Consider the following 26,847-nt stretch of genomic DNA (forward strand, 5'->3'; position numbering starts at 1 on the left):
AAGTATATTGAGTAGAGACACACTACCAATATGGGACAAAATGTGGGTTGACTTGCAACAGGAGGAGTTGAGGCAATCTCTTCTAAAGAGCTCCATCAGTGGCATCAGTAGCAGCAGACCGAAGGGTGTGAAGGAGGAGGAGAATGTGGCCCTCGCATCAAAGGGTCTCAGTTCGTGACAGGGGGAGCCGAAGAAAAAGGACCTACCTAAGGTCAAGTGCTTCAGGTGTGGTGAGTTTGGCCACTATAGTACCTAGTGTCCTCTCAGAAAGAAGGACAATTAGGAGAAGCAAGACTAGGCGGCAGCACATGCTGAGATAGATAGGTTGTCCTCCAGGTTGGAGGAAGACTTTGCGATGATGGCAGCCATACCTCCAGGAGTGAGGTGGGGTGACTTGGAGTTGTAGCCCCAGAGAGCTACAAAGAGGGGGCAAGGCCCTTGAGGGGTCCACCTCATGGGGAATTACCTTGCTACGAGGGCCCACAATATTTAGTAGCAGGATGGATTAGTGGCAGTTGATGCAGTTAGTACCAAAGTGACAATTGTAGACTAGTAGCAGTCAAGTGTTGAGGAGCGCAGTGTAGAGTTGGCAGTAGTGTAGAGTGGCACAATGCAGAGTCAGCAGTAGCACAAATTCTTCAATGATAGTGCAGATGCTAGTAGCAGTCAGGACTCGGGAGACAGATGCATCATACTGAACACAAATGATTCAGTGTTTTGGATGCTTCTCAGTTGCAATAGTTGCAGTTGTAGCAACAACAGATGAGAGGGAGTTGTAGTGCAGATGCAGAGTTGGCAGCAATACGGCAGTGTCAACAGTAGCACAGATGCAGCATCAGAGTTGCGCAGTGGTTGGTGGGAAGTATGGCCAGACATCAGCAGCGTGACAGGAGGTGATACAGAGACAGGGTGTTGTGGTAGGATGTGCAACACTAGAGAGAACACAATCCTCGCTAAGAGGGAGTGTTAGTTTCTGTAGCATCAGATGTGTTCTAGACACGAAATTTGGTGGAGATGCTAGAATACATGAAATCTCCAAAACCTAGAAATCGTTTATGGAAATTCCACCTAGAGATGACTTAATTAGATTATTAACCAATTTTTAAATGTTTCCTAAGTCTAAACTTAGGAAAACTGGTTAATTAATCAGAATTAATTAAGTCAAGGTGACAATTCTCTAGAAACTCACACGAATCGATCTAGAGATTATCTAAGGCATCGATTAAAATTTAATCTTGGTCGTTGGAGTCCCAACAGGAAGATATAAGAAGGGATCGATGTGGTGATGGAGAATACACCAGAGCCACTTGGAGAATTTGATTTTCCAAAGTAGCAGCAGTCAGTTGCTGGAGAGTTCGAGCTTCAGTGAGTTAGCAGAGACAGTGAGGGGCAGAGACAGTGATCTGGAGGAAGTTTTCTAGATCTGGAGAGGCAGCAGCAAGGAGGCCGAGTTATTCCCAGTGAGGCAGTGCAGAGGACCATGTAATTGCTTCTGAAAAGTAATTCGATTTGGCTGGAGGAAAAATCGATTCATCTTCCAGAGGCGGGAAAGTCTTCCAGAGGGTCGGAGAATCAGTTTCCTCAATAGAGACAAGCATAATGTTAAATTATGGTATGTTCTATGCTTAGAGCATTTTACTTATTTTTCTTCTTATTAGCCACGGATTAGCAATCACATATACATTAAGTAAAGTGCAGATAGAACATTAAATGACCAACAGAAAACAAGCCAAGACAAGAGACACAAGATGTGGCGGCTAGCCAGGGACAAACCTCAATGCGGGGAAACCCTTTGATCAAATCTTTTTTATCTTCAATAGTTCAGCAGAGAGAAATAGTACACAATCTGAATTCTGTAATTTTATATCAGCAGCAGCAAACCCTAGATCAGCAAAGTCAAACTTGGTCAAACTAGTTGAAATTGACCTCAAAATTACTTGGTCAATTTCCGGTCAACTTGTTCTCGAACAGCCTGAAGAAACAGCCCTTGAACAGCCCCAAAAGTTCAGTCAATTTGCAGATTTCTGAAGTCAACTGCAGCCCTAGACTAGGGCAGTCAACACCCAGTCAAACCAGAGGTCAGATCACCTCGATTTTCGTGCCAAAAATTGCGGCCTGCCTAGGAGAGGCAACCACACCCAATCCGCACTTCTAAAAGGTCAACGCTTGGTCAACGCTGGTCAAAAAGATGACCTGTTGCCCTAGCGTACTTCTTTCTGCGTCTTTCTTGCCCTAGGACATCTTCCTTTCAGCCACACGTGTGAGAGAGAGAGAGGCTCCTTTTGTGCGTAGGAGAGAGAGAGAGAGAGAAGATGAGTGAATTGAATTTTCCAAATGAGGAGAATGCTCCTTGTATTTATATGCAAACATTGAGGATGAATAGACGTGACTGTTGGGCTTCTGAGCCTACATAAGTTTGCTGGCCGACCTTGACAATTTGTCCATAATCAAAATAAATTCATATCTCCATAAATACTTATTGGAATCGGATGATCTTTAGATCAATCCTACACCTCTCGATGAGAGGAATCTAGGAAAAATATCAGAAGCCATAAATAAGGTGATCCACATGGAGTTTGGCCCTAGTTGCCAATTTTAACACTCCCTCTCAACTAGGGAGAACTTCATCTGCAATCTGTCAGACCATCGCTGCAATCCATCCATCAAATGCACTGTCCTGTACAACTTGACCCCACTCTGCTCTGCTTTGCTTGAACTATGAAGAAGAAGAAATGATCGAGGATGTATCATACTATCCTCCACTGACCCGAAGTCAGTCTCAGAGTGTGAACCACTCTCACTAATCCCAGATCAGTATCATTGATCCTAGATCAATGGAGGTCATCCTAGCATAGGGAGTATGGTAGATACAACGATGCATCCATCGATAGTACTACTATGGTCCCTATCCTCATTTCCCTGCTCATTGATCAAATGAGAGGTACTTCCCATGAGTCCCAGACTGCATGGGTAGGATGCCTCGACAAGAGAACTAATCATCCTGTCCACAGGAGAACGAATCATCCTGTCCAGTGGATGCCACAGAGAACTAATCATCCTGGCCTACAGGAGAACTAATCATCCTGTTCCACAATCGCCACGGAGAACGAATCATCCTGGCCCACAGGAGAACTAATCATCCTGTTCCACAGTCACCACGGGGTGTCACAGGGGAAGGTTGAACCTTTACCCTGTACATAGTGCACCACCAGGGGATGGTGAGTCGCCCTGTGGTCACATGTCACTCCAAGAAGTACCCCGCACCCCCCTGGAGCTCCCAGAGCTCAATACATCATACTCGACCCTCATAAGAGGGTCTCTGAACGACACCAAGTCATTCTCGGAAAGTCAGGAATTTGACCTTTCCTAGGGGCTTTGTCAAAATGTCGACGACCTATTCATTTGTACCGATATGTTGGAGCCTTATTGCTCCTCGCTGCACCATATCTCGAATATAGTGGTACCTAATATCGATATGCTTGGAGCGATCATGAAATACGGGATTCTCTGATAAACAGATCCCGCTCTGGTTGTCACACAGAATCACGGTGGTATCCAATGTAAATCCAAACAGCTCACTGAAGAGCTTTCGCAACCAGACTGCCTCACAGGAGGTCATGCTAGGAGCAATGAACTCTACCTCAGTGGTGCTCAAAGCCATCGACTTTTGCTTCCTGCTCATCCAAGATATCGAGGCAGATCCCAAAGAGATACAGCACCCGGAAGTGCTCTTCCGGTCCACCACACTACCTGCCCAATCAGCGTCAGTATACCCAAGTAGTCTCACATCTTCGGTAGTGTATCTCAACCCATGAGTGATTGTGCCACGAAGATATCTCAACAGATTCTTGGCACCAATCCAATGTGAGTGGTGAGGCTCAACCATATGTTGACTCAATGTGTTGACTGCAAAGCATATATCCGGACGGGAGTTCACCAAGAACATTAATGCTCCGACGAGTTGATGATACTCGGTAGCATTTCGTAAAACAGGTCCGGCAGCACTACCGCTTAACTTCTTGAAGTCAAGCTCCATCAGGGTAGTTATGGGCTTGCAGTCCACCATGCCGAATCTCTCCAATACTTTCACCACATATTTTCCTTGAGATAGGAAAGTCTCCCCTGGTTTTTGCGAGACTTCCAGTCCTAGGAAATAGTGCTTAAATCCTAGGTCTTTCATCTCGAAGTCAGAAGCCAGCGCCCTCTTACATTCGTGAATGAGAGGGTCTGCACCTGTTAGAAAGAGGTCGTCAACATATAGCACCAGTATGAGAGGCTTGTCATCTATAACCTTAAAGTAAAGGTTAGGGTCAGCTTCACTCATAGTGAATCCCAGCTTCATCAAGTAGCTATCTATCCTCTCATACCATGCTCGGGGTGCTTGTTTCAGCCCATAGAGGGCCTTCTCCAACCTACACACAGGAGATTCTCAATCATAAATCTCAAATCCTTCCGGTTTCTCCACATAGACCTCGTCTTTGATTGAACCATGTAAGAACGCAGTCTTGACATCCATCTGATGTAGGTTCCATCCTTGCGAAGCAGCAAGGGCTATGATCGAGCAGATGGTGGTATATCGGGCAACAGGTGCAAATATCTCGTCATAGTCTATACCTTCCTTTTGGGAGAAGCCACGAGCGACAAAACGAGCCTTATACTTTTCCGCACTTCCATCAACTACATGCTTTATCTTGTAAAGCCATTTTGAAGTGACAACTGCTTTGTCCTGGGGTCTGGGGACCACATCCCAAACATCATTTTTCATAATGGACTCATATTCCTCGGTCATAGCATCCTTCCATACTTGATGCTTGATAGCATCTGTGAATGACGAAGGCTCATTTTGGATGATTGTGCTCATGATGGTTAGGTATCCCTGATACTTGTTCGGCTTCTTACTTTCATGGAAGGTTCCTCGGGGTGCAATGTGTCCTTTAGCATCATCAAGTGTCCCCCTAAGCCATGAAGGCCTCTTCCTAGAAGAGGAAGGCTCTTGCGGAGGAGGATCAATAGGATCCATAGGTTCTTCCACATCGGGCATCGTCTCATCTTCCTTTTCCTTCAGTTCCCCGGTGTCAGCTTCTTTAGATCCCCTTAAAGTAGGAAGATTGTCTACCTTGCTAAGAGCCATATCTTCGTCAAAGGTGACATCATGACTAATCTCGACTTCCCTTTGACCAGCTACATAGATTCTATAGCCCTTAGTATTTTCGCTATAGCCCACGAAGATTCCTTTCTTTCCAGATGCACCCAATTTATTCCTTTTTTCTTTAGGCACATGAAAATATACAGGGCTTCCAAAAATTCTAAAATGAGATACATCAGGTTTCTTACCAGTGAACATTTCTTCGGGAGTCTTGGAACCCAATGCTTGATGAGGACACCAGTTTTGTACATATATGGCGGTATTTGCAGCTTCGGCCCATAGAAACTTCGAAAGTCTTTGATCATGGAGCATAGCACGGACAACTTCCACAATTGTACGATTCTTCCTTTCCACCACACCATTATGCTCAGGAGTATATAGTGTAGTAGTCTCCCTCTTAATGCCAACCTTTTTGCAAAAGTCATGAAACTCATTGGATTCATATTCAGTTCCATTATCAGTCCTTAAGATCTTGATCTTCTTTTCGGTTTGATTCTCGAGCAAGGCTTTGAAGTGCTGAAACCAGGAGAACACTTCATCCTTCTTTTTCAAGAAATATATCCAAGTCTTGCGAGAATAATCATCTATAAAAGTGAGTTAATATAAATATCCTCCCAAGGACTTCACAGGCATCATACTGGATATGTCTGAGTGAACTAACTGCAATATATCGGAGGTCTTGCTTTGGCTTGAGGGGAATGGTCCCCTTTTTAGCTTTCCTTTGGCACATCCTGGACATACACCTTCTTTCTCTAATATGAACTCGGGCATCCCAGTCACCATATTCCTTACATCAAGTAGAGCTTTATAATGAAGGTGAGCAAACCTCTGATGCCATAGTTTGAACTGAAGAGATGTGTCACAAAACATGACACCCAACGAACTTCCTCTGACTTGATATAATGAATCAACTCGAAACCCAAGAGTAAAAGCATCTTTAAAGTTCTTTTTCCATACACGTACATTGCCATCGCTGAAGGCCACTTTGTAGCCTTTGTCTTCCATTGCCGAAATGGACACCAGGTTTCTTTTTGAGATCAGGCACATATAATACATCTTGTAAGTGGATGGTATTACCCTGATTCAATTGAAGAGTGGCATTTCTTATGTCTTTCACGGGATATTTTGAATTATCTCCAAGAACAATTTCCAGGTTGGTTTCCTTCTCTATCAGATTATAGAGAGCTTCTTTGTAACCAGTGAAGTGCCTTGAGGCACCACTATCAATAAGCCAATTTCCCAACGAGTCCGGGGGAGCAGTAGTAGATAGAGCTGCTGGTAGATAATATTCATCTTGCTTATTGTTAACAGTGTTAGATTCATACCTGGAATTTCTTGCCTTCTTGAATGGTTGTCCTCTTCCTTGATTTCCGGCACTTCTTTTACCTCTGCCATTTGACCTGCCATTCCTTTGATTGCCTTGAGAGGGATTTTGATCATCGTCTCGGTGTGAGTCCCTTTTATCAGGGCACTCCCTTGCATAGTGACCCGTTTTATTGCAATTGTAACATCATCCTTTTCTTCCACCCTTTGGTCCAGCCTTTCCTTTGAATTTAGCCCCAGAATTGTTTCTTCTTTTAGTATGAGAAGAAAAGGCAGAGGGATGACCTTTAAGTATGGGCATTTCTTGCTCTTCCATCCTCGTTTCTTCTTGAATGCATCTGGCCATTAATTCCTCAAATCCAGGAATTACGTTATTGTTGAGAAGAGTAGTCCTGAATATATACCATTCAGATGGCAATCCTCCAAGAGTTGTGAGTGTCATTTCCCTGTTAGGAATTACTTCCCCAATAGATAGGAGATCATTCTTGATCTCGGTGATCCTTAAGAAATATGCTTGCATACTCTCATCTTTGCCCTTCTTAATTTCCTTCAGCTTATTTCTAAGAAACAAGACTTGATTTGCATCATTAACTTTAAATAAACTCACCAGTCTATCGTAGATTTCCTTGGAGGTGTTCAACTCGGAAACATAGGCCACCAAGCACTTGTCGATAGAGTCCCGGATGATCTTCCTTGCTTTGACTTCTCCCTTGGTCCATTTGTTCCTAGCAGCAGTGGATGCATTTGATGGAGGCTCAACAATCCCGCCTCTCACATGGTCCAACACTTCCTGCTCTTCTAATGTTAGATCGAGAGACATCTTCCATCCGTGATAGTCAGATTTCTCACAGAGTTTGTCTTCAGCAGGGAAGTGTGTTGAGGACCCCATGATTTCTTGAAGATAGCCTTGCCAACCTTCTCTTTGGTGATTGCTCTTGCTCTTGCTTGGGCTTTGTCTTCACCTCAGCTCTAATACCATGTTAAATTATGGTATGTTCTATGCTTAGAGCAATTTACTTATTTTTCTTCTTATTAGCCACAGATTAGCAATCACATATACATTAAGTAAAGTGCAGATAGAACATTAAATGATCAACAGAAAACAAGCCAAGACAAGAGACACAAGATGTAGCGGCTAGCCAAGGACAAACCCCAATGCGGGGAAACCCTTTCATCAAATCTTCTTTTATTTTCAATAGTTCAGCAGAGAGAAATAGTACAAAATCTGAAATCTGTAATTTTATATCAATAGCAGCAAACCCTAGATCAGAAAAGTCAAACTTGGTCAAACTAGTTGAAATTGACCTCAAAATTACTTGGTCAATTTCCGGTCAACTTGTCCTTGAACAACCTGAAGAAACAACCCTTGAACAGCCCCAAAAGTTCAGTCAATTTGCAGATTTCTGAAGTCAACTGCAGCCCTAAACTAGGGCAGTGAACACCGGTCAAACCAGAGGTCAAATCACCTCGATTTTCGTGCCAAAAATTGCGGCCTACCTAAGAGAGGCAACCACACCCAATCCGCACTTTTGGAAGGTCAACACTGGTCAAAGAGATGACCTGCTGCCCTAGCATCCTTCTTTCTGTGTCTTTCTTGCTCTAGGACGTCTTCCTTTCAGCGACACATGAGAGAGAGAGAGAGAGGCTCCTTTTATGCGTAGGAGAGAGAAAGAGAAGATGAGTGAATTGAATTTTCCAAATGAGGAGAATGCTCCTTGTATTTATATGCAAACGTTGAGGGTGAATAAACGTGACTGTTGGGCTTTTGAGCCTACATAAGTTTGCTGGCCGACCTTGACAATTTGTCCATAATCAAAATAAATTCATATCTCCATAAATACTTATCGGAATCAGATGATCTTTAGATCAATCCTACACCTCTCGATGAGAGGAATCTAGGAAAAATATCAGAAGCCATAAATAAGGTGATCCACATGGAATTTGGACCTAGTTGCCAATTTTAACACACAACGACTTCATTAGAGGAAGTTTCGGGCTTAGATATCCAAGGGTCTATGCAAGCATGACGCAAAGGCTGACACAGAGGGTCCAGAAGGATTAATTTTCTCAAGGGAAGTTGTATCTCAAGGGAAGTTGTATCGGGGTTGCTTGTGAAAGAAGGGAAATTCCCTTAAATAATTTTGGTCATATTTTCTTGTTGTTTTGATTGCCAGTTGGGCATACATAGATTGTACTCATAATTCACAGCTGCATAATAATAAAACCCTCATCTATTGCACCGGTTTTCACAAATTGGGTTTTTCCGAGGGACATTTGTCCAAAAATAACGATGTCATTTTTTTTGTGTGTGTGCTAGTATTTTCTCAGTTTCCAGCGCTATTTTTTCCACAGTATTTTATTTGTGAAGGTTGCAGTGTGATTTATTTAGTGTTTGCTGTAGCAAATAAATCGTTAAAACTTAAAATTAATTAACAATTAGAAGAATAATTTCCAGTGGCTGCAATAGGATTTCAGTTTTGAATTCTCACATTGTGCATGGTGTAAGATTTTGAATGTTTATGAACCCATTGAATCCCTGAATTGTAAAGGGTCACTGTTATGCTTATGACTGAAACAATATCTGGTATGGTCATGAATGTTAGTACATACCTAGATAGTTTTGCTTTTGTTTATGTTCATGTTGAATGTGAGAAATTGTGTAGTCTTGTGCAATCAAACATACTTCTAAGCCCTGTGTTTGAGATATGTGCGTAGAGACTAACTAGTTATTTGGTTGAAATTTACACCTTGTAGTTGTAGGTTGTAGGACATAAACTCTAGAGACCACAGTCTGGGTAAACCTGTGGTAAACACAATATTGGTCCTGTAACTGTGTATGTATGCCACTAGGACCGACATACGATAAGACTTAACCCATTGGATGTGGTGGTGTCGACACCGAGCAAGCGCTGGTGGAACCCTGACCTAGTGGAACCATACCACGAACGTTGGTCACCGGCCATTGACCGTTGTGGTTAAGTCTCAGAATGAGTCGTGGGCAAGCACTCTTTTAATTGCAATGGAAGGGCAGTAGTGGGGCCGGATGTAACCTTGAGGGCAAAACCCACTTTACCACTCACCACTCACCGTCATGACCATTACTTCGTCCATTTTAGTAAGCGCGTCGGTGGAAAAGGGGTCGATCCAGCGGATGTTCCATTGCAGAACCTTACCACCACTCACCGCCCACCGTCTCTTCTCATTGCGTAACATTGAACTCCACAGGTGGTAATACGACTAGGCGGCATGACCTAGACTCGACACTGCAGGCCTGTTCCTTTGACTTAATAGGAACACGAGGAGGCCACAAGGGTGCCACATGAACTGCTCAAAGAAATGGCATCTGCTAATAGGCTGGAAGTTCAGGCAAGTGTAACCTTTGATTCGGATCTCGGATCAAGATAAAATTGATATCGCTGGAAAGCTCTTGACGAGTATGACACAATTGTGATATCAAAAATTAATTTCGCAGACTTGCAGAAACTAGGTTTTTTCTAGTCCCATTCTCATAGCAGACCTTGGGGATCTAGTTAAACAGCAAGTAACACCTTCCGTACCCCAAGAAAATACAAGGGGGTGGAAGGGAGTGTTACAAAAGTGTGGAAAAGGGAAGCCAAATGGTAGATTCGGCATACCCTCTCAATCAGAGGTAGAGATTGGACCCTGACAAAAATGCATCTAAAAAATTCTGGCTGTATATATCCATCTGTGCCTTTATAATACCACTCTGCCTCTCACTCCAACCATTAACTCAATACCAGCTCATATCATTGATATTGAAAATAATGGTGTAGAAGACAAATGAAAATAAGAGTAACGGAAAATTGCAAACTACCATTAAAGGTTTATTTCTTGTAACGATAGAAGGTAGGCTCAAGATGAATCTTGATTTAGGAAGCTACATCAGGTTCTAGGCGAATGTGACCAAGGTTTGAGTTGTGGGTACATCAAAATAAAAGAACAATTTCTAAGTTCCAGAAGCACACTCACATGTAGTGAATTAATATGTTAATACATCTTTTATATTAAATGAAGGAAATAGAAAAGAAATTACATAAAGGCCCACATATGAGCAAATTATGTTGAAACGCACAATTTCTAAGTTCCAGAAGCACACTCACATGTTGTGAATTGATATGCTGATATATATATTTGATATTAAATAAAGGAAATAGAAAAGAATTTGCATTGACGCCAAATATGAGTGCCAAAAGCATCTATGCTATGCAGGAGTGCCAAAATTATCTCCTGATAAATGAAAGACGGAAACATGAATCTAAAACTGAGAAAGGGCAAATAACAAAATACCAAACAAACAGGGTAACCCGAATAATCTAACGATAGCAAAGAGGATTGAAAAATACCCTCTTAGTCTAAAACCAAGATGCGTACCTGCTCAAGCAGTTCGCTGTAGTCAACAGGGAATTCCACATCAATCTCAGTTGATGTGCCCGTACGACTGTCAGAACTTGCTCTAAGCCTCCGGATACCAGGGGCCAAATGGTTGGGATCATGGAATCCAGAAGAAATTGATCGTTTTGGGCTTCTCTGATTCCAATGTCGGCGGCAGAAAATTTGGGAATCTGGATTAAATATTTGCACATTAGCCTGCATATAGAGAACTACCAATTATCAAAATCCAGATTCAAAATCTGGTTCCATCACACAAATTATTAGAAAGAAACTCCTGCAAATATCTCCTTATGAAAATATTCAATTCAATGCAATCCTCCTTTCATAAAATTATTATAGGAAAAAAAAAATATTGCCATCGATATCTGCCCAAAATGGCCGCTTCTGGAAACTTCATGCAAAAGAGGTATTCAATACAATAAATTGTGTTTTGCGTTTCATCCGAAGTTTCGCTAATTTCGAGTATCTTATCGTTTTATTGAGGAAAGTCGAAGAAGGAGAGGACTTGATTGGTTAACTGCAAATTATTTACCAAAGTTTACATTAAGAAAATATTGCATGCACAGCATCTAGACAAAGTTATAAATTTCTATAAGTTTCTGAAAATGATCTAAACAAGTATCTTAACTCGCTGAAATGTATAACAGAAAAACACAGATCTATGATTATGAGAATGAATACTAAAACACATTATTTGTTTAAGATAGAAGAATATCCATATCACCTGCTGAGCTGGCAAAGAAAAGTCCCCTCTACAACGGTTTTGCAGGCAGGATAAAATGGGTAACCTCTCTGAGGAATTGGGAAATCTTGTAAACTGCATTTTTCATAATCTCTGAAGCATAAAAAATGAATAGGCCACCCGACGCTAACACTAAATATGATCAGATAGGTACTTATAACATTATCTCTTAAATTAAAGTCAATTTAAAATCAGCATTTATTCTCGGGTCAAGTGCTTTATTGGCTAATAATTTCGTTTGTCCACACTCCAAGAGCATTCAAAAGATAACCACCACTAGAATGATATCTTCTACCTATTCAGCCAAGAGACTTAACAATAGCAGGCTATTCAACACTGTAAACTACGGAGAGTTAAGAGCGTTTAAGGAGTTTTATTGAGAATGCTATGAAGATGTCACAGTTCGATGGTAAGAGACCTTTAGAATATTCATTCTGTGCTTGATTTTCATTTATTATCTGATGGGCATGGAATGTAAGGTTACGGCAATATGTATTTCAATACAAATGTACCAGTTTCCACTATTTCAGAAATTTACCTGGATTTAACCACCTGCGGGGAAATTGGGTTTCAATAAATCAATAAGATCTGCAATGTGTCAACGATTTGTTTATTAGAGGTACCATTGAAGAAATTTACCTTCTCTGCAGTGGGCAAATGGGTTTAAACCAAAACAAAATGGTCTGCAATGTGTCAATGATTTGTGTATTAGACATACCGTTTGCACAATTTTTACCATTTTGAAGAAGACGGGCCTGGTGGATTTTGTTTCCGTCTGTGTATCAGATTTGGCACTGGGTACACCATTTTCAAGGAGATGAACCTGGTGGATTTTGTTTCCGTCTTTGTGTATCAGATTTGGCATTGGGTACACTTGGGCATAAGAAATTTTTTTCCCTCGAATTTATTCGTGCCTTATAGGGCTCAAAATCCCCATTTTATTTACGTGATAAGATACTGAAATATAGGTGTAGTGTAATGAGTAAGTTTCTAGCAGATCGGACACAAGGAAGGGAAGAAAAAATGATGTTTTGATGAATAACGAAAGTATCTGATTTGTGCCCCGATTCTAAGTTCTGCCTGATATTAAATTCCTCACTGTTGTGACTGGCTATCCTGTTACAATTCCATAAAGATTACCACAAGCTATGTGTTTTATGAGATGAACATTTGCAAATTGCCAACATGGAAGAGTGGATGTTTAATTATTTGCAATTGAATTGAAATGTATATTAATCAGTTTGATATATATTAATTCTGGATTTATCAAGTTTCTCTTATGCTTTGGTAGGTTTGGGAGTTAATATGTTTTAATTTCTTATAGCTATATTCCATAGGAATATAATGAACAATATTATTATTAATTTTCATAAAATTGAAATTCAAAAATCATCGTTAACTTAATAAGTAAAATTTATCTTAATTATTCAAAAAAAATTATTAAAAAAATAATAACTTAGTTTTTTTAACATAGAGTTATTTTTATTTTTATTTTAAATTTATTTTAACTACCCAATTAAAATTGATAATAAAAAAAATAACATAGAATTTTTATTTTACTTAGTTTTTTTAACATAGAGTTATTTTTATTTTTATTTTAAATTTATTTTAACTACCCAATTAAAATTGATAATAAAAAAAATAACATAGAATTTTTATTTTTACGAAAAATTTATCGGCATAAGTGTAGTTCATCGTCAGGGCAAGTTGAAGAATCAGATAATGGCTACATATTATTAAATAGGGAGAGCAGAGCTTCCAACTGCTAGGTTTGACTAAACCGGCTATATTAGATTGTACCGGGTAACGGTTTGAGAAAATGGCTATATTACACTGAACCGAGCAAATGGCTATAATTGACCCAGAAACGGCTATATTTGACTATTTAATTAAAATAATATTATTATGTTAAAAAAAATCTTATTTTAATTTTTATTTAAGTAGAAAAGTTAACCAAGTATGAGTCAAAAATCTAGGGAATATGATAAAATTGTTAACTGATTAGTAATTGAATAATATTAATATTATATTATAGAATTATTCTTATTATTAATGACTAGGGTAACTATTTAATATAGATTAATTAGTAAAACACTAATAGATTAGTGTGCAAGGAATTAATATTAACTAGAATAATATTGATTATTAATATAATAATAATTAATATACTATTAGTTATATTATTATTTCAATATTAATCGATCTAGGGATATTAGTAAATGTAAGAATTATTATAATATTGTAATAATGTTATAATAATAGTATTATTATTAAGGGTTTGGTTAACTAATTAACAAAAAATCTTATACTAGATAATTTAATTCCTTTAGAAAGTTAGGATTTAATATTAACTAGAATAATCTGCTAAGGTGTGGGACTGGGTGGCCTCAAGCTTTAGACAAACCGACAGGGTCAGTCTCAACATATCCAACACTCTGAAAAATTGGAGGAAGAACTTCTCAGAGAATGAGATCATCAACAAAGCTTGGATGCTAGCACCAGGCTTTGTCATTTGGAATGTTTGGAAAGAACGCAATAGGAGGATCTTCACAAGTAAAGCTAGCGAGCCCTCGTACATAATCAATCAAATTCTAAAATAGCTTAAAGAAACAGTTAAGAGCCTTTTGAGGTCAATTCCCATGAATCCTCCTCTGCCTCACGAGGAGATTATTATTCTTAATTTGTGTCTTCAATCCATCAATCCTCAAGGAATAGGGAAGGAAGTGAGAGTAATTAATACAGGGGCCAGTAGATGGCAGCCCCCTCCTCAAGGCTTCTTCAAAGTAAACATTGATGGAGCTTCTAAGGACAATCCAAGGGAAGCTGGCTTTGGGGGGGCTATAAGAGATCCTCAGGGGCACACAAAATACATCTTCCATAACCACTTGGAAAAGGGTACCAATAACATGGTTGAACTTCTGGCGTTAGATCAATGCATGGAGATCTTGGTGGAGGTAAATTTACAGAATGTCATCATTGAAGCAGATTCGGATTTGATCATCAGAGCAGCCAAGAAGATTCAAAATGGAACTTTGCCAGATAAAGTGTCGAAGCACTGGAAGCTACTGTAGGTTTTTCACCGTATCCACTCTCACTTGCAAACCCTTAAAACGATTAGATTGTTCATGTTAGAAGGAAGGCTAATATGCTTGCATATCGGTTAGCCAACGAAGGTGTGGCCAATAAGGAAAGGGATTCTCGGCATGCATGGGAGCTGCTACCTAAAGGGAAACTGTGAGAGGATTATTTCATCCTGGTAGCCAAAGATTGGGATTTATGGATGAACAGTGCTGATCGAAGGGATTCGGGAGAAAGGAGTGAGGATGATATCACCTAATTCGTCCACAATTTTGGATATGGTGGTTGTCAACAACTTTATTCACTTTGGATGAATGCCGAAGGTTTCAAGTTGGGCAATGAAACAAAACGGACTGCCTGGGTGTATTTGGCTCAGCGGGTTTCTGTTGGCGACTCCAGGCGGAAGGCTCAGCAAGGTCTGCGGGAATGTTCTGGCTTTTCCGCGAAACCATGAACACAATACCATAAGTGGTATTTCACACAGGACTTAGATGGTATCTGGTATTTTGGTAGGCGCATGCGATTCCACTCAGTGGGTAACACATGGCATCGAGAGGTGAGAGAAAACTGCTCTCATCGCATGGTTAACCTCTGCGCTTCTCGTCTGTGCGATATCCCTGATGACCGTTGGATCGGGATTATGTATTCAACGGTTGAGATGGATTGTGCTTGTTGCCTTAGGGCTTCGGACTTGTTTTTGTTTTTTGGACCCAGTTTAAAGTTGCGGTCCGGTTCGTTTTGCAAGGGACAGTGGGGTCCACGGTGGGTCCCTGTATGGGCCCCGGGCTTTCCGCGAAACCATGGACACAAATCCCAAAACCTTATTTGATATAGCGTGCGGGTGATGGCTGGTATCTGGTTTTGTGGAAGATGCACGTGATTCCACTCAAGGGGTAACACGTGGCAACGAGAGGAGAGAGAAAACCGCTCTCATTGCACGGTTAACCTCCATGCTTCTCGTTCGTGCAATATCCCCGCTGGCCGTTGGATCGGGACTTTGCTTTAAACTGGTGGGATTGATTGTGCTTGTTGCTCGATTGTGGGTCACCTTTTGGATCCCTTTGATTGTTGGCCATTGGATTGGGGTTATGTTTTCAATGGCGAGGATTGGTTCCTGCCTGTTGCCTAAGGGTTTCGAACTCGTTTTGTTTAGTGGACTTTTTATTGTTACCATCGGGTCCATCTGGTGGATGTAGTAGGAACCACTTTGTGCTGTTTGTAAGAATCTTGTAAGCTTCGATCCCTGGTTTTTTTCCACCCTTGTTGTCTGGGGCACTCTGTATATTATGTAATTTGATCAAATTAATAGAAGGTTCGTCTCTTACTTATCAAAAAAAATAATATTAACTAGAATAGTATTGATTATTAATATAATAATAATTATTATATTATTATTCCAATATTAATAGATCTAGGGATATAAGGATTTAGAATAAAGTAATATTAATTAATAAAATAGTATTATTATAATAATGTTATAATAATAGTATTATTATTAATGGTTTGGTTAACTAATTAATAAAATATCTTAAAATGGATAATTTAAATCCTTTAGACAGTCAGGTAAAGGACCATATCTTGAATATAAGGACTAGAAATTGAGGGCGATTAAACAAAAAAAAACCAAAGAATAAAGGATAAAGAAAGTAGGTTAAAGGATAATAAGGGGAAAATTATAGAATTCTAGAACAAGTAATTAATAGAGGGAGGGGAAGAAACTACTAGGAAGAGAGGGCAGGGATCCAGCAACTGTTGATCTTCCAACCGTCATCTCTATTGAGATTGCTTGGCCTTTTTTCGATCTCAAGGGCTTCCCTAAATTTACGGTGATGGAACTACACAATCTTAGCAATAACCTGGGCCTCCTCAATACAAACATGATGTTTGGTCTTCTCTGCATGCTCCGCTAGTGCGGAAGACTTGGTTCTCCCATGTTTTAGGTCAGTTGCGTGCTCATTAATTCTTTGATTAATAGAGCGTCCAGTCTCACCAATGTAGGGGGTCCCACAGGAACAAGGAATAATATAGACACCCTTCATGTCCTTAGGGTCGACAGGATCCTTCACAGATGGGAGGGATTTACGAATGGTGTTAAGGGGTCTAAAGGTCGAGGGAACATTATGTTTCTTAAGAATCCTAGCAATCTTATCAGTGGTCCCTTGGACATAAGGTAGATGGACCCCTGGGATTCTATCTTTAGGTTCATTTTTAACTACTGCATTTTTGGAGGCTTTAAGGAAAGCCTTCTGACCAAGGTGTCTACTATAACCATTCTCAACAAAGACATTAAGGAGGTGGGATTTCTCTTTATCGAAGCTCTTTTCATCAGAGATCCTTAGGGCATGTGTAGCAAGGGTGTTGAGAACGCACAACTTTTGAGCTGGGAAATGATGGGAACTAGCATGAAGATACTGCTCAGTATGTGTTTTCTTCCTAAACACTCAGTGGGAGAGGGAATCGTCCATATTCTTTGAAATAAGAATATCAAGGAAAGGGAGGCAACCATCTACTTCTTGTTCCATGGTGAACTTAATAGTGGGGGATTGACTGTTGAGATGATTGAAGAAGAGATCTAACTCCTCTTGACCATGAGACCAAATGACATTAGTGTCATTTACATATCTTTTCTAGAGCTTGGGTAGGAGACAAGCCGAGGCCAAAGCCTTGGATTCAAAATCTTCCATAAAAAGATTAGCAACAACCGGGGATGGGGGTGAGCCCATGGCAACACCACAGGTCTGCTCAAAGAACATGCCCTCAAAACTGAAAAAAGTGGAAGTGAGACAAATCTCAACTAACCGAGCGATATCAGGATCCGTGAGATGGTTGATCACCTCCATAGCCTCCTTTATCGAGATGCAAGTGTAAAGGGAGACTACATCAAAACTAATAAGAATGTCCCTAGCGTCGAGCTTTATGCTCTTGAGTTCTTCAACAAAGGATGCAAAGTCTTTGACGAAAAACTCTGTACAGCCAACTAAGGGTTTAAGCTTCAAGGCAAGGAACTTAGCCAGAAGGTAGGTAGGACCACCAATGGTATTGACAATGGGCCTTAGGGGAGCCCCCTCCTTATGAATCTTTGGAAGCCCATAGATCCTTGGAGTAATGGGACTGCTCTCGATGAGTTTATGGCAAAGGGAACTCACAGAGCTACTGGACTTGATGGCAAGAGCCACAGTCCTAGAAATATTCTTCAGAGGGTTCTTAGGAAGCTTTTTATAGCTTCCACTATTATAAAGATGATCAAACATCTTCTTACGGTAATCCTCTTTGTCAAGGATGACAACAACCCCTCCTTTGTCGGCTTTTAGAACAACGATGTCATTGTTCTGGTTTAAGGATCTAAGGGAAATAAATTCTTCTTTGTTGAGTTTGTTACGAGGGGGATTTTCCTTCCTAAGGACAACAACACAATCTTGTTTAATAGTGTCCTTAATATTATCAGGTAAACCTCTAATCCCGAATTCCACGTCACAAATAATGTCATCAACCGGGATCTTTTTAGGGGCCAGGGAAAAATTTAAACCTTTGCCCAAAAGCTTAAAAACAGAAGGGGGAAAGGAGAAACTAGACAAATTGATAACTTTATTATTACGAGAGGGTGGGGGAAGAATAATGTTACTACCATTTGAATAACTTGATTATTATGAGAAGATTACCGTAAGAAGATGTTTGATCATCTTTATAATAGTGGAAGCTATAAAAAGCTTCCCAAGAACCCTCTGAAGAAGATTTCTAGGACTGTGGCTCTTGCCATCAAGTCCAGTAGCTCTGTGAGTTCCCTTTGCCATAAACTCATCGAGAGTAGTCCCATTACTCCAAGGATCTATGGGCTTCCAAAGATTCATAAGGAGGGGGTTCCCCTAAGGCCCATTGTCAATACCATTGGTGGTCCTACCTACCTTCTGGCTAAGTTCCTTGCCTTGAAGCTTAAACCCTTAGTTGGCCATACAGAGTCTTTCGTCAAAGACTCTGCATCCTTTGTTGAAGAACTCAAGAGCATAAAGCTTGACGCTGGGGACATTCTTGTTAGTTTTGATGTAGTCTCCCTTTACACTTGCATCCCGATAAAGGAGGCTATGGAGGTGATCAATCGTCTCACGAATCCTGATACCGCTCAGTTAGTTGAGATTTGTCTCACTTCCACTTTTTTCAGTTTTGAGGGCGTGTTCTTTGAGCAGACCTGTGGTGTTGCCATGGGCTCACCCTTGTCCCCGGTTGTTGCTAATATTTTTATGGAAGATTTTGAATCCAAGGCTTTGGCCTCGGTCCGTCTCCTACCCAAGCTCTGGAAAAGATATGTAGATGACACTAATGTCATCTGGTCTCATTGTCAAGAGGAGTTATATCTCTTCTTCAATCATCTCAACAGTCAATCCCCCGCCATAAAAGTTCACCATGGAACAAGAAGTAGATGGTTGCCTTCCTTTCCTTGATATTCTTATTTCAAAGAATATGGGTGGTTCCCTCTCCCACCAAGTGTTTCGGAAGAAAACACATACTGAGCAGTATCTTCATGCCAATTCCCATCATTTCCTAGCTCAAAAGTTGGGCGTTCTCAACACCCTTGCTACACGTGCCCTAAGGATCTCTGATGAAAAGAGCTTCGATAAAGAGAAATCCCACCTCCTTAATGTCTTTGTTGAGAATGGTTATAGTAGACACCTTGGTCATAAGGCTTTCCTTAAAGCCTCCAAAAATGCAGTAGTTAAAAATGAACCTAAAGATAGAATCTCAGGGGTCCATCTACCGTATGTCCAAGGGACCACTGATAAGTTTGCTAGGATTCTTAAGAAACATAATGTTCCCTCGACCTTTAGACCCCTTAACACCATTCGTAAATCCCTCCCATCTGTGAAGGATCCTGTCGACCCTAAGGACATGAAGGGTGTCTATATTATTCCTTGTTCCTGCGGGACCCCCTACATTGGTGAAACTGGACGCTCTATTAATCGAAGAATTAATGAGCACACAGCTGACCTAAAACATGGGAGAACCAAGTCTTCCGCACTAGCGGAGCATGTAGCGAAGACCAAACATCATGTTTGTACTTAGGAGGCCCAGGTTATTGCTAAGATTGTGCAGTTCCATCACCGTAAATTTAAGGAAGCCCTTGAGATCGAAAAAAGGCCAAGCAATCTCAATAGGGATGATGGTTGGAAGATCAGCAGTTGCTAGATCCCTGCCCTCTCTTCCTAGTAGTTTCTTCCCCTCCCTCTATTAATGATTTGTTCTAGAATTCTAGAATTTTCCCCTTATTATCCTTTAACCTGCTTTCTTAATCCTTTATTCTTTGTTTTTTTTCTTAGTCTCCCTCAATTTCTGGTCCTTATATTCAAGATATGGTCATTTTCCTGATTGTCTAACGGATTTAAATTATCCAGTTTAAGATATTTTATTAATTAGTTAACCAAACCATTAATAATAATACTATTATTATAACATTATTATAATAACACTATTTTATTAATTAATATTACTTTATTCTAAATCCTTATATCCCTAGATCTATTAATATTGGAATAATAATATAACTAATAATATAATTATTATTATTATATTAATAATCAATATTATTCTAGTTAATATTAAATCCTATATATCTAAAGGAATTAAATTATCTAGTATAAGATTTTTTATTAATTAGTTAACCAAACCCTTAATAATAATATTATTATTATAACATTATTACAATATTATATTAATTCTTACATTTACTAATATCCCTAGATCGATTAGTATTGGAATAATAATATATTAATAATCAATATTATTAGAGTTAATATTAAATCCTTACACACTAATATATTAGTGTTTTACTAATTAATTTATATTAAATAGTTACCCTAGCCATTAATAATAAAAATAATTCTATAATATAATATTAATATTAATATTATTCAATTACTAATAATATAAGTTAACAATTTTCTCATATTCCCTAGATTTTTTACTCATAATTGGTTAACTTTTTACTTAAAATAAAAATTAAAATAAGATTCTTTTTAACATAATAAGATTATGTATGTTGTTTTTTTACATGTCTTTTTACCTGGCTGCCCGTTCCCGCTCCACGACTCTGTTGTTTGACCTCTGGCATTCATTGTCGGTTTCTGTCTACTTGCTGCTCCTCCCTCTGGCGGTTACCAAAGGCAGTTGGCGTATAATATACCCTGACAGTGATGGACCTAGAGATGGTGGATTACTCGGAAGATGAGTTAGCGGAGGGCACTATCTAGGCGACCTCGAGACCTGCTAAGTTAGGGTCTATTTCGTTTAGCAATGATCTGCATGAGGCTATCTCTGGCCTCCCCTCGCTCTCAGGACCACCAGATAGTTTTGCCGGACGACCCTCCAACTTGGCCATCCCTCTCTACTCCCCCGCCATCTCCGTCTTCCCTAGGGTTTGCTACGGGTTGCCTTAACCCTAACCCTCCGTCCCCTTCCCCTGGTCACTTCCCTCAACCCCCTCATTCCGCTAACCCCCCCACTCCCCTTGCTCCTTCTTCCTCTACGGTCCCCCTGATCACGTTGTGCTCGACCACTCTCCCCTCTGGCAGTTTTACTAGTATCCCCCCTTTAGTGGAAAGCCTTCCCGCCGGCTCATCTTCTCCCCCGGTGAACCCTCCTGCCCTGGAGCACATCCTAGCCAGTTGAGAAAGCCCAGTAGCTAAAGTCAGGACAAGCAAGAAGACAAAGTGCTTCCGGACCAAGGAGGTGGATACCTTTCTCAGACTTGAGGAAGACATTCGGCTTGGCGAGACTATGGATTTTGCTGACAGGGTGTTAGTAGGCAGAATAAGGGGCCGAAGCTATACAATGACCCGTTTGAAAACTTGGGTCTCTGAGGTCTGGGGGAACCATTTGGCCGACTTGCCCACTGTGCAGACATTTGTGAAGGGGTGGTTCGCTCTCCGGTTCTCCAGGCCTGATCTCACGAATTGGGTCCTCTCGTCTTATTGGCACTTCGAGCATGCCCCTGTCCTTCTGAAACGTTGGTCCCCTCTTTTCGACCCGGACACAGAGCAGCTTGGTGTTGGGCCGATCTGGGTAAGATTACCAGGGCTCCCGTTACATTTCTGGTCTGAGGACATCTTCAGACGAATTGGGAATTCCATCGGCTCATACATGGAATCTGATAAATCATACTTATCTACTGGCAAGATGGCCTTTGCCAGAATTCTGGTGCATATGGATACAAGGGGAGGGTTGCAGGAATTCATTACTATTCAGTGGAGGTCTTTCACCCGGAAGCAGCCTCTGGACTACGAGGGCATTCCATACAGATGCCGCAGATGTCACAAAGTTGGGCACGTGTACAAAGATTTCCCTCTGGTCATCAAGAGAGGACAACAGCCGGTGGAAAATGTTCAGGAAGCCCGTACCCCACGGGAGGAACCTCAATCTGCAATAGAAGGGGAAGATCCAACACCACAAGATCCGACTGAAGCGGACAAGATACACAAGAAAGATCAAAGGAAGAAGCGTGGGAAAGCTCCTCTTCGGCCACCCTCCCCACCTCTGACTAGAGCACGGGCGGCTATAGGGGACGCTCACACCACAGGGAACAAAACACCATTGCTGATTGCTTATCCAAAGAAGCAGTGATTAAGGATGATGACACTTGGTTGATTTGCGAGGAACTGGATGGTGTTGTTTATCAACATTATCACAGGCCATTTGTAGACCCTGAAGCTCTCTGAAGCAGTACTTGAAAGAGACAACTTTCTTTTGTTTTGATGATTATCTTTTTGACTTATTGTAAATAGCTATCAGTACTTATCATATTCCCTCTACGAAGGGGCCAGACAGTTAATTATTTTTTGATATTTTCACTTACTCCCTGCATGGAGGAATGCACAGTTTTATCTATTTGGTCAGGCACAACCTTTTAAAGCAATGCGCATGCATATACAAATGTAATTTTCACTTATAATGGGAATTACAACTTTTTCCACGAAAAATAAATAAATAAATAAATAAAATATTGTTTTAATTAAATAGTCAAATATAGTCGTTTATGGGTCAATTATAGTTGTTTTCCCTGTCCAGTCTAATATAGTCGTTTTTCAGTGAAACCTAGCCGTTGGAAGGTCTGCTCTCCTATTAATATGTAGTCATGGTCTGATTCTTCAACTTGTCCCGACGATGAACCACACCCTGGTTCCAAATGCGTGACAAATGTATTATCATGTGATTTATGCCGAAAAACTTTTCGTAAATTTAATATGGATCACAGAGGCCTCAATTCAACACTAGAATTTTTATTTTAAAATGGGGTTTTATATATATATATATTTTACTAAGTCAAAATATTTACACAACGTAATAAGACAGACAACATCTCTTACACATTGGGCTAGAGAGAGCCTCTAGGCACAATAACCTTAATGAACAAAATAGGTGAAAGACACATGTAACTATCAGTTTTTTAATATATTGGAGTAATTTGTGTCACCAAAGAGTATAGTCAACAAGTTAGATATACTAATAACTTATGATTTAGCTAGAGCTCTTGCCATTGTAACACCAAAAGTATAGCTTCACCCAGATATACCAATAATTTACAATTTAGCAAGCACTAAGATTTCATGTGTGTGGAAGTACTTACTATTGGATCCTTATCACAAAGAGTCAACGCATCCCTTGAATTAAGCAAAGTCTTTAGGTAGAAATCACATAAGAGTCTTGATGATAAATCACACTTGTATGATAAACCACACTTGTGGTTGAACCACACTTGTTGGTTCTAAACTCATTGGCCAAAATTTTTCTATTATGTGATTTCTACTAATTTTTTTTTATTTAATTCATTATGAATCATAAAAACCTGAATACAGAAATATCCCTTGAAATTAAACCCAAATAAATAAGAGAATAAACCCTTGAAATTAAACCCAAATGAATGAGACAATAAACCATGTCAAAAACAACCCTAGCAAACAAAGAAAATAACAAATAAAATATAAATTTAACATTGAATATAAAAGAACAGTAAACCAAACGGCTCAACATAAAGACCTGGCTAGACATGACGTACAAGAAGGTTATCCCAAGAAGAAAGACCCTATAAAGTGGAAGAAAGCCAGTAAAGAAACACACTCCGGACAGAGATGCAGCTGCCACGAGGGGATGAGGGAGGGAGATAGCCATGTCCATAGATGGGACCAATTTTTCCTGATGACGCATAACCTGTTGATGAATAATGAAAGTATCTGATTTCTGCCCCGATTCTGCGTTCTGCCTGATATTAAATTCCTCACTGTTGTGACTGGCTATCCTGTTACAATTCCATAAAGATTACCATAGGCTGTGTGTTTTATGAGATGAACATTTGCCAACATGGAAGAGTGGATGTCTAATTATTTGAAATTGGATTGAAATTTATATTAATCAGTTTGATATATATTAATTTTGGATTTATCAAGTTTCTCTTCTTGTTTGGTAGGTTGGGAGTTAACATTGATTTTGGCCGTCTTAATTCGTTATAGCTATATTTAATATGAATATTATGGGTATTTGGAATTCAAAAACTATCATTAATTTGATCCATAAAATTATTTAACTATTAAAAAATAAATTATTAAAAAAAAATAATAATTTAATTTTTTTAATATAGAGTTATTTTTATTTTTATTTTAAATTTATTTTAACTATCCAACTAAAATTGATAAAAAAAATAACATAGAATTTTTATTTTAAAATGGGTTATTTTTTTTTTAATTTTTATTTTTACTAAGTCAAAATATTTACATAGCATAATAAGACAGACAATATCTCTTACACATTGAGGCAGAGAGAGCCTCTAATAACCTTAATGAACAAAATAGGTGAAAGGCACATGTAACTATCAGTTTTTTAATATGTTGGAGTAATTTGTGTCACCAAAGAGTATAGTCAACAAGTTAGATATACTAATAACTTGTGATTTAGCTAGAGCTCTTGTCACTATAACACCAAAAGTATAGCTTCACCAAGATATACCAATAATTTACAATTTAGCAAGCACTGAGATTTCATGTGTGTGGGAGTACTTACTATTGGATCCTTATCACAAAGAGTCAACGTATCCCTGAATTAAGAAAAGTTTTTAGGTAGAAATCACATAAGAGTCTTGATGATGAATCACACTAATATGATAAACTATACTTGTTGATTGAACCACACTTGTTGATTCTAAATTAGTTGGCCAAAAATTTTCTCTTATATGATTTATACTGAAAAACTATGTAATTCATTATGATCATAAAACCTTGAATACAGAAATATCCCTTGAAATTAAACCCAAGTGAATGAGAAAATAAACCGTGTCAAAAACAACCCTGACAAATAAAAGAAAATAACAAATAAAATATAAATTGAACATTGAATATAAAAGAACAGTAAACCAAATGGCTCAACCTAAAGACCTGGCTAGACATGACGTACAAGAAGGTGATCCCAAAAAGAAACACCCTATAAAGTGGAAGAAAGCCAGTAAAGAAACACTACTCCGGACAGAGATGCAGCTGCCACGAGGGGATGAGGGAGAGAGATAGCCCTGTCCATAGATGGGACCAATTTTTTCCTGATGTCGCATAACCTGTTGTGCCGGGCTTAGATCTAAACCAATAGCAGTTGCAATTTAGAAATAACTGTAAGTACTAAAACCTGCAATTAGAGAGTAGAAAAATGATAGTCTTGGATCCAAAATGTTAAACCATTTCACATATGAATTATTAATGTTGGGTTTGTGAGATCATTTTCGGAAAGCTAAGAGGAATTACTTAAAGAAGTAAACAAAGAGGAGAGGAACTACTTAAAGAAGTAAACAAAGAGGAGAGCAGATCAGGGACCAAAATTTTTGACACAGCTGCTTTCTTGTTAGATTCAAACGCATAGCAAATCTTTGACCCTTCTTCTCGAGAGAACCTAGACCTCTCCAAAAAAAATAAGAGAGGCCGAAATTGAAAAATGGATTCCTTGCAATCATTGGTTCAATTGTTAGTTGATCGAGAGTCTCGGAACCTCATTGATTGAACAATTGATGCGGTTTCTTAATAATCTGATTTCAGTCTGCCTCATCTTTATCTTTAAACATGCTATCAATTGTAAAGCTAGTTGGCCCAACTGTTCAATGACTTTTCAATGACATTTTGTAAAATTCCATCCCATTTTGTATTGTATTGTTCTATTAACTTATATAAATTTTTCATTACCAAAAATAGTCAGTAAGTCTTCCTATATTCCACTTCATTCTGTTGTCTTCAACTGATCAAACCAGCCGTTATCCTGCAGAGAAACAAATGTTGATATTTCCAACGCTTGCAACCATGGGCGTACTTTGCACGTTTTCCTCGCATAGTGAAACCATGCATTCTTCAGTCTTGGTGGTTTCACTGTTGCATTAACTGCATAGCCTGCATTTCCAGCACTCCATTGGTACGAAGAATCTGTCTCCTATCTGGATTGCTGCATTGTCGGTTCCCTTTTTTGCTAATAACCATTTTTGTCTTGTGGAGATCAAGTCTGTTACCATTTTTGTCTTGCAGAGATCAAGTCTGTTATGCATCTCTTCACCTCACCATGTTGGCAGAGCGATCCTGGACATTGTATTTTCAGATATAAATCCCTGAGGACAAACTAAGACCTTATCAGCCTTGGAGCCTAAAACAGATCTACTTTTTTTCAGAGAAAAAACACTTCGTCTTTCCATTAAAAAAAGAGAATGCATATTCTGCCTGTAAATATTCATTTCTTTCTATGATAATCCAGGACTTTCCTACTTCTATTATAACTTTTCACAACTGTTCAAAAGTTGTCACATCTAATTGTTCCTTTTTAGTTCATCATACAACAACAAAAAAACCCTTACATATAGATCTGTCTACATATTCAGACTCCTTCTTGGTCTTTGGATAGTCTCCTACGAATAGTTAATGCTACCGCCATTAACCATCATTCCCTGTTCAAATTCGTTGAAAAAGAACTTACCTAAATCCTTTGCTATCCCTCGCTTGGATAATAGATCTGCCATCCAATTTTGTTCTCGATAGATATGTTGGAATTGTATGCTCTGAAAGGTGCTTACCAGCATTCTGATTCTCTTCATCCAGTTGTTTAATATCGGAGGACAAAAGTTTGTGTAGTCTTTCACCCAGTCAAT

The 26,847-nt window shown here is 39.4% G+C and overlaps 2 protein-coding genes and 1 long non-coding RNA gene across 7 annotated transcripts in view; 2 read left to right on the forward strand and 1 right to left on the reverse strand.

Moving 5' to 3' along the window:
- Window positions 1–12,642, reverse strand: part of LOC149255995 (protein LPA3-like) — an 81,723-nt gene extending 69,081 nt beyond the window's left edge. The window contains exons 1-2 of one of the 5 annotated variants that reach the window (XM_089457358.1): window positions 12,361–12,642; window positions 10,862–11,077 (exon numbers count right to left, since the gene is read on the reverse strand). In XM_089457358.1, coding sequence (XP_089313484.1) covers window positions 10,862–11,077; window positions 12,361–12,489 — 345 coding nt within the window. In that variant the 5' untranslated portion in view covers window positions 12,490–12,642. Of the gene's footprint in view, window positions 1–10,861; window positions 11,078–11,606; window positions 11,784–12,360 lie in introns of those variants that run through there. The other 4 variants (XM_089457356.1, XM_089457357.1, XM_089457354.1 and 1 more) reach the window with 4 other exon arrangements.
- A 1,621-nt stretch (window positions 12,643–14,263) lies between these two features.
- Window positions 14,264–14,695, forward strand: LOC149255996 (uncharacterized). Its single transcript, XM_089455177.1, has one exon. It carries the CDS (start codon window positions 14,264–14,266, stop codon window positions 14,693–14,695), a length of 432 nt encoding a protein of 143 aa, XP_089311303.1.
- Window positions 14,696–25,206: 10,511 nt separating this feature from the next.
- On the forward strand, window positions 25,207–26,420 carry LOC149255997 (uncharacterized). The gene is made up of 3 exons (XR_016266434.1): window positions 25,207–25,338; window positions 25,980–26,123; window positions 26,234–26,420. It is a non-coding gene; the product is annotated as an uncharacterized LOC149255997 (long non-coding RNA).
- The last annotated feature ends 427 nt before the right edge of the window (window positions 26,421–26,847 follow it).

The sequence above is a fragment of the Pinus tabuliformis genome, chromosome 7, assembly GCF_031772625.1.
Source record: "Pinus tabuliformis cultivar Carrire ecotype Pingquan chromosome 7, CPIR1, whole genome shotgun sequence".
NCBI classification, from domain to species: domain Eukaryota; kingdom Viridiplantae; phylum Streptophyta; class Pinopsida; order Pinales; family Pinaceae; genus Pinus; species Pinus tabuliformis.

What these genes read in the sequence shown, in the direction of transcription:
- LOC149255996 (XM_089455177.1), top strand. Translation starts at nt 14,264, where the DNA reads ATGAATCCTCCTCTGCCTCACGAGGAGATTATTATTCTTAATTTGTGT.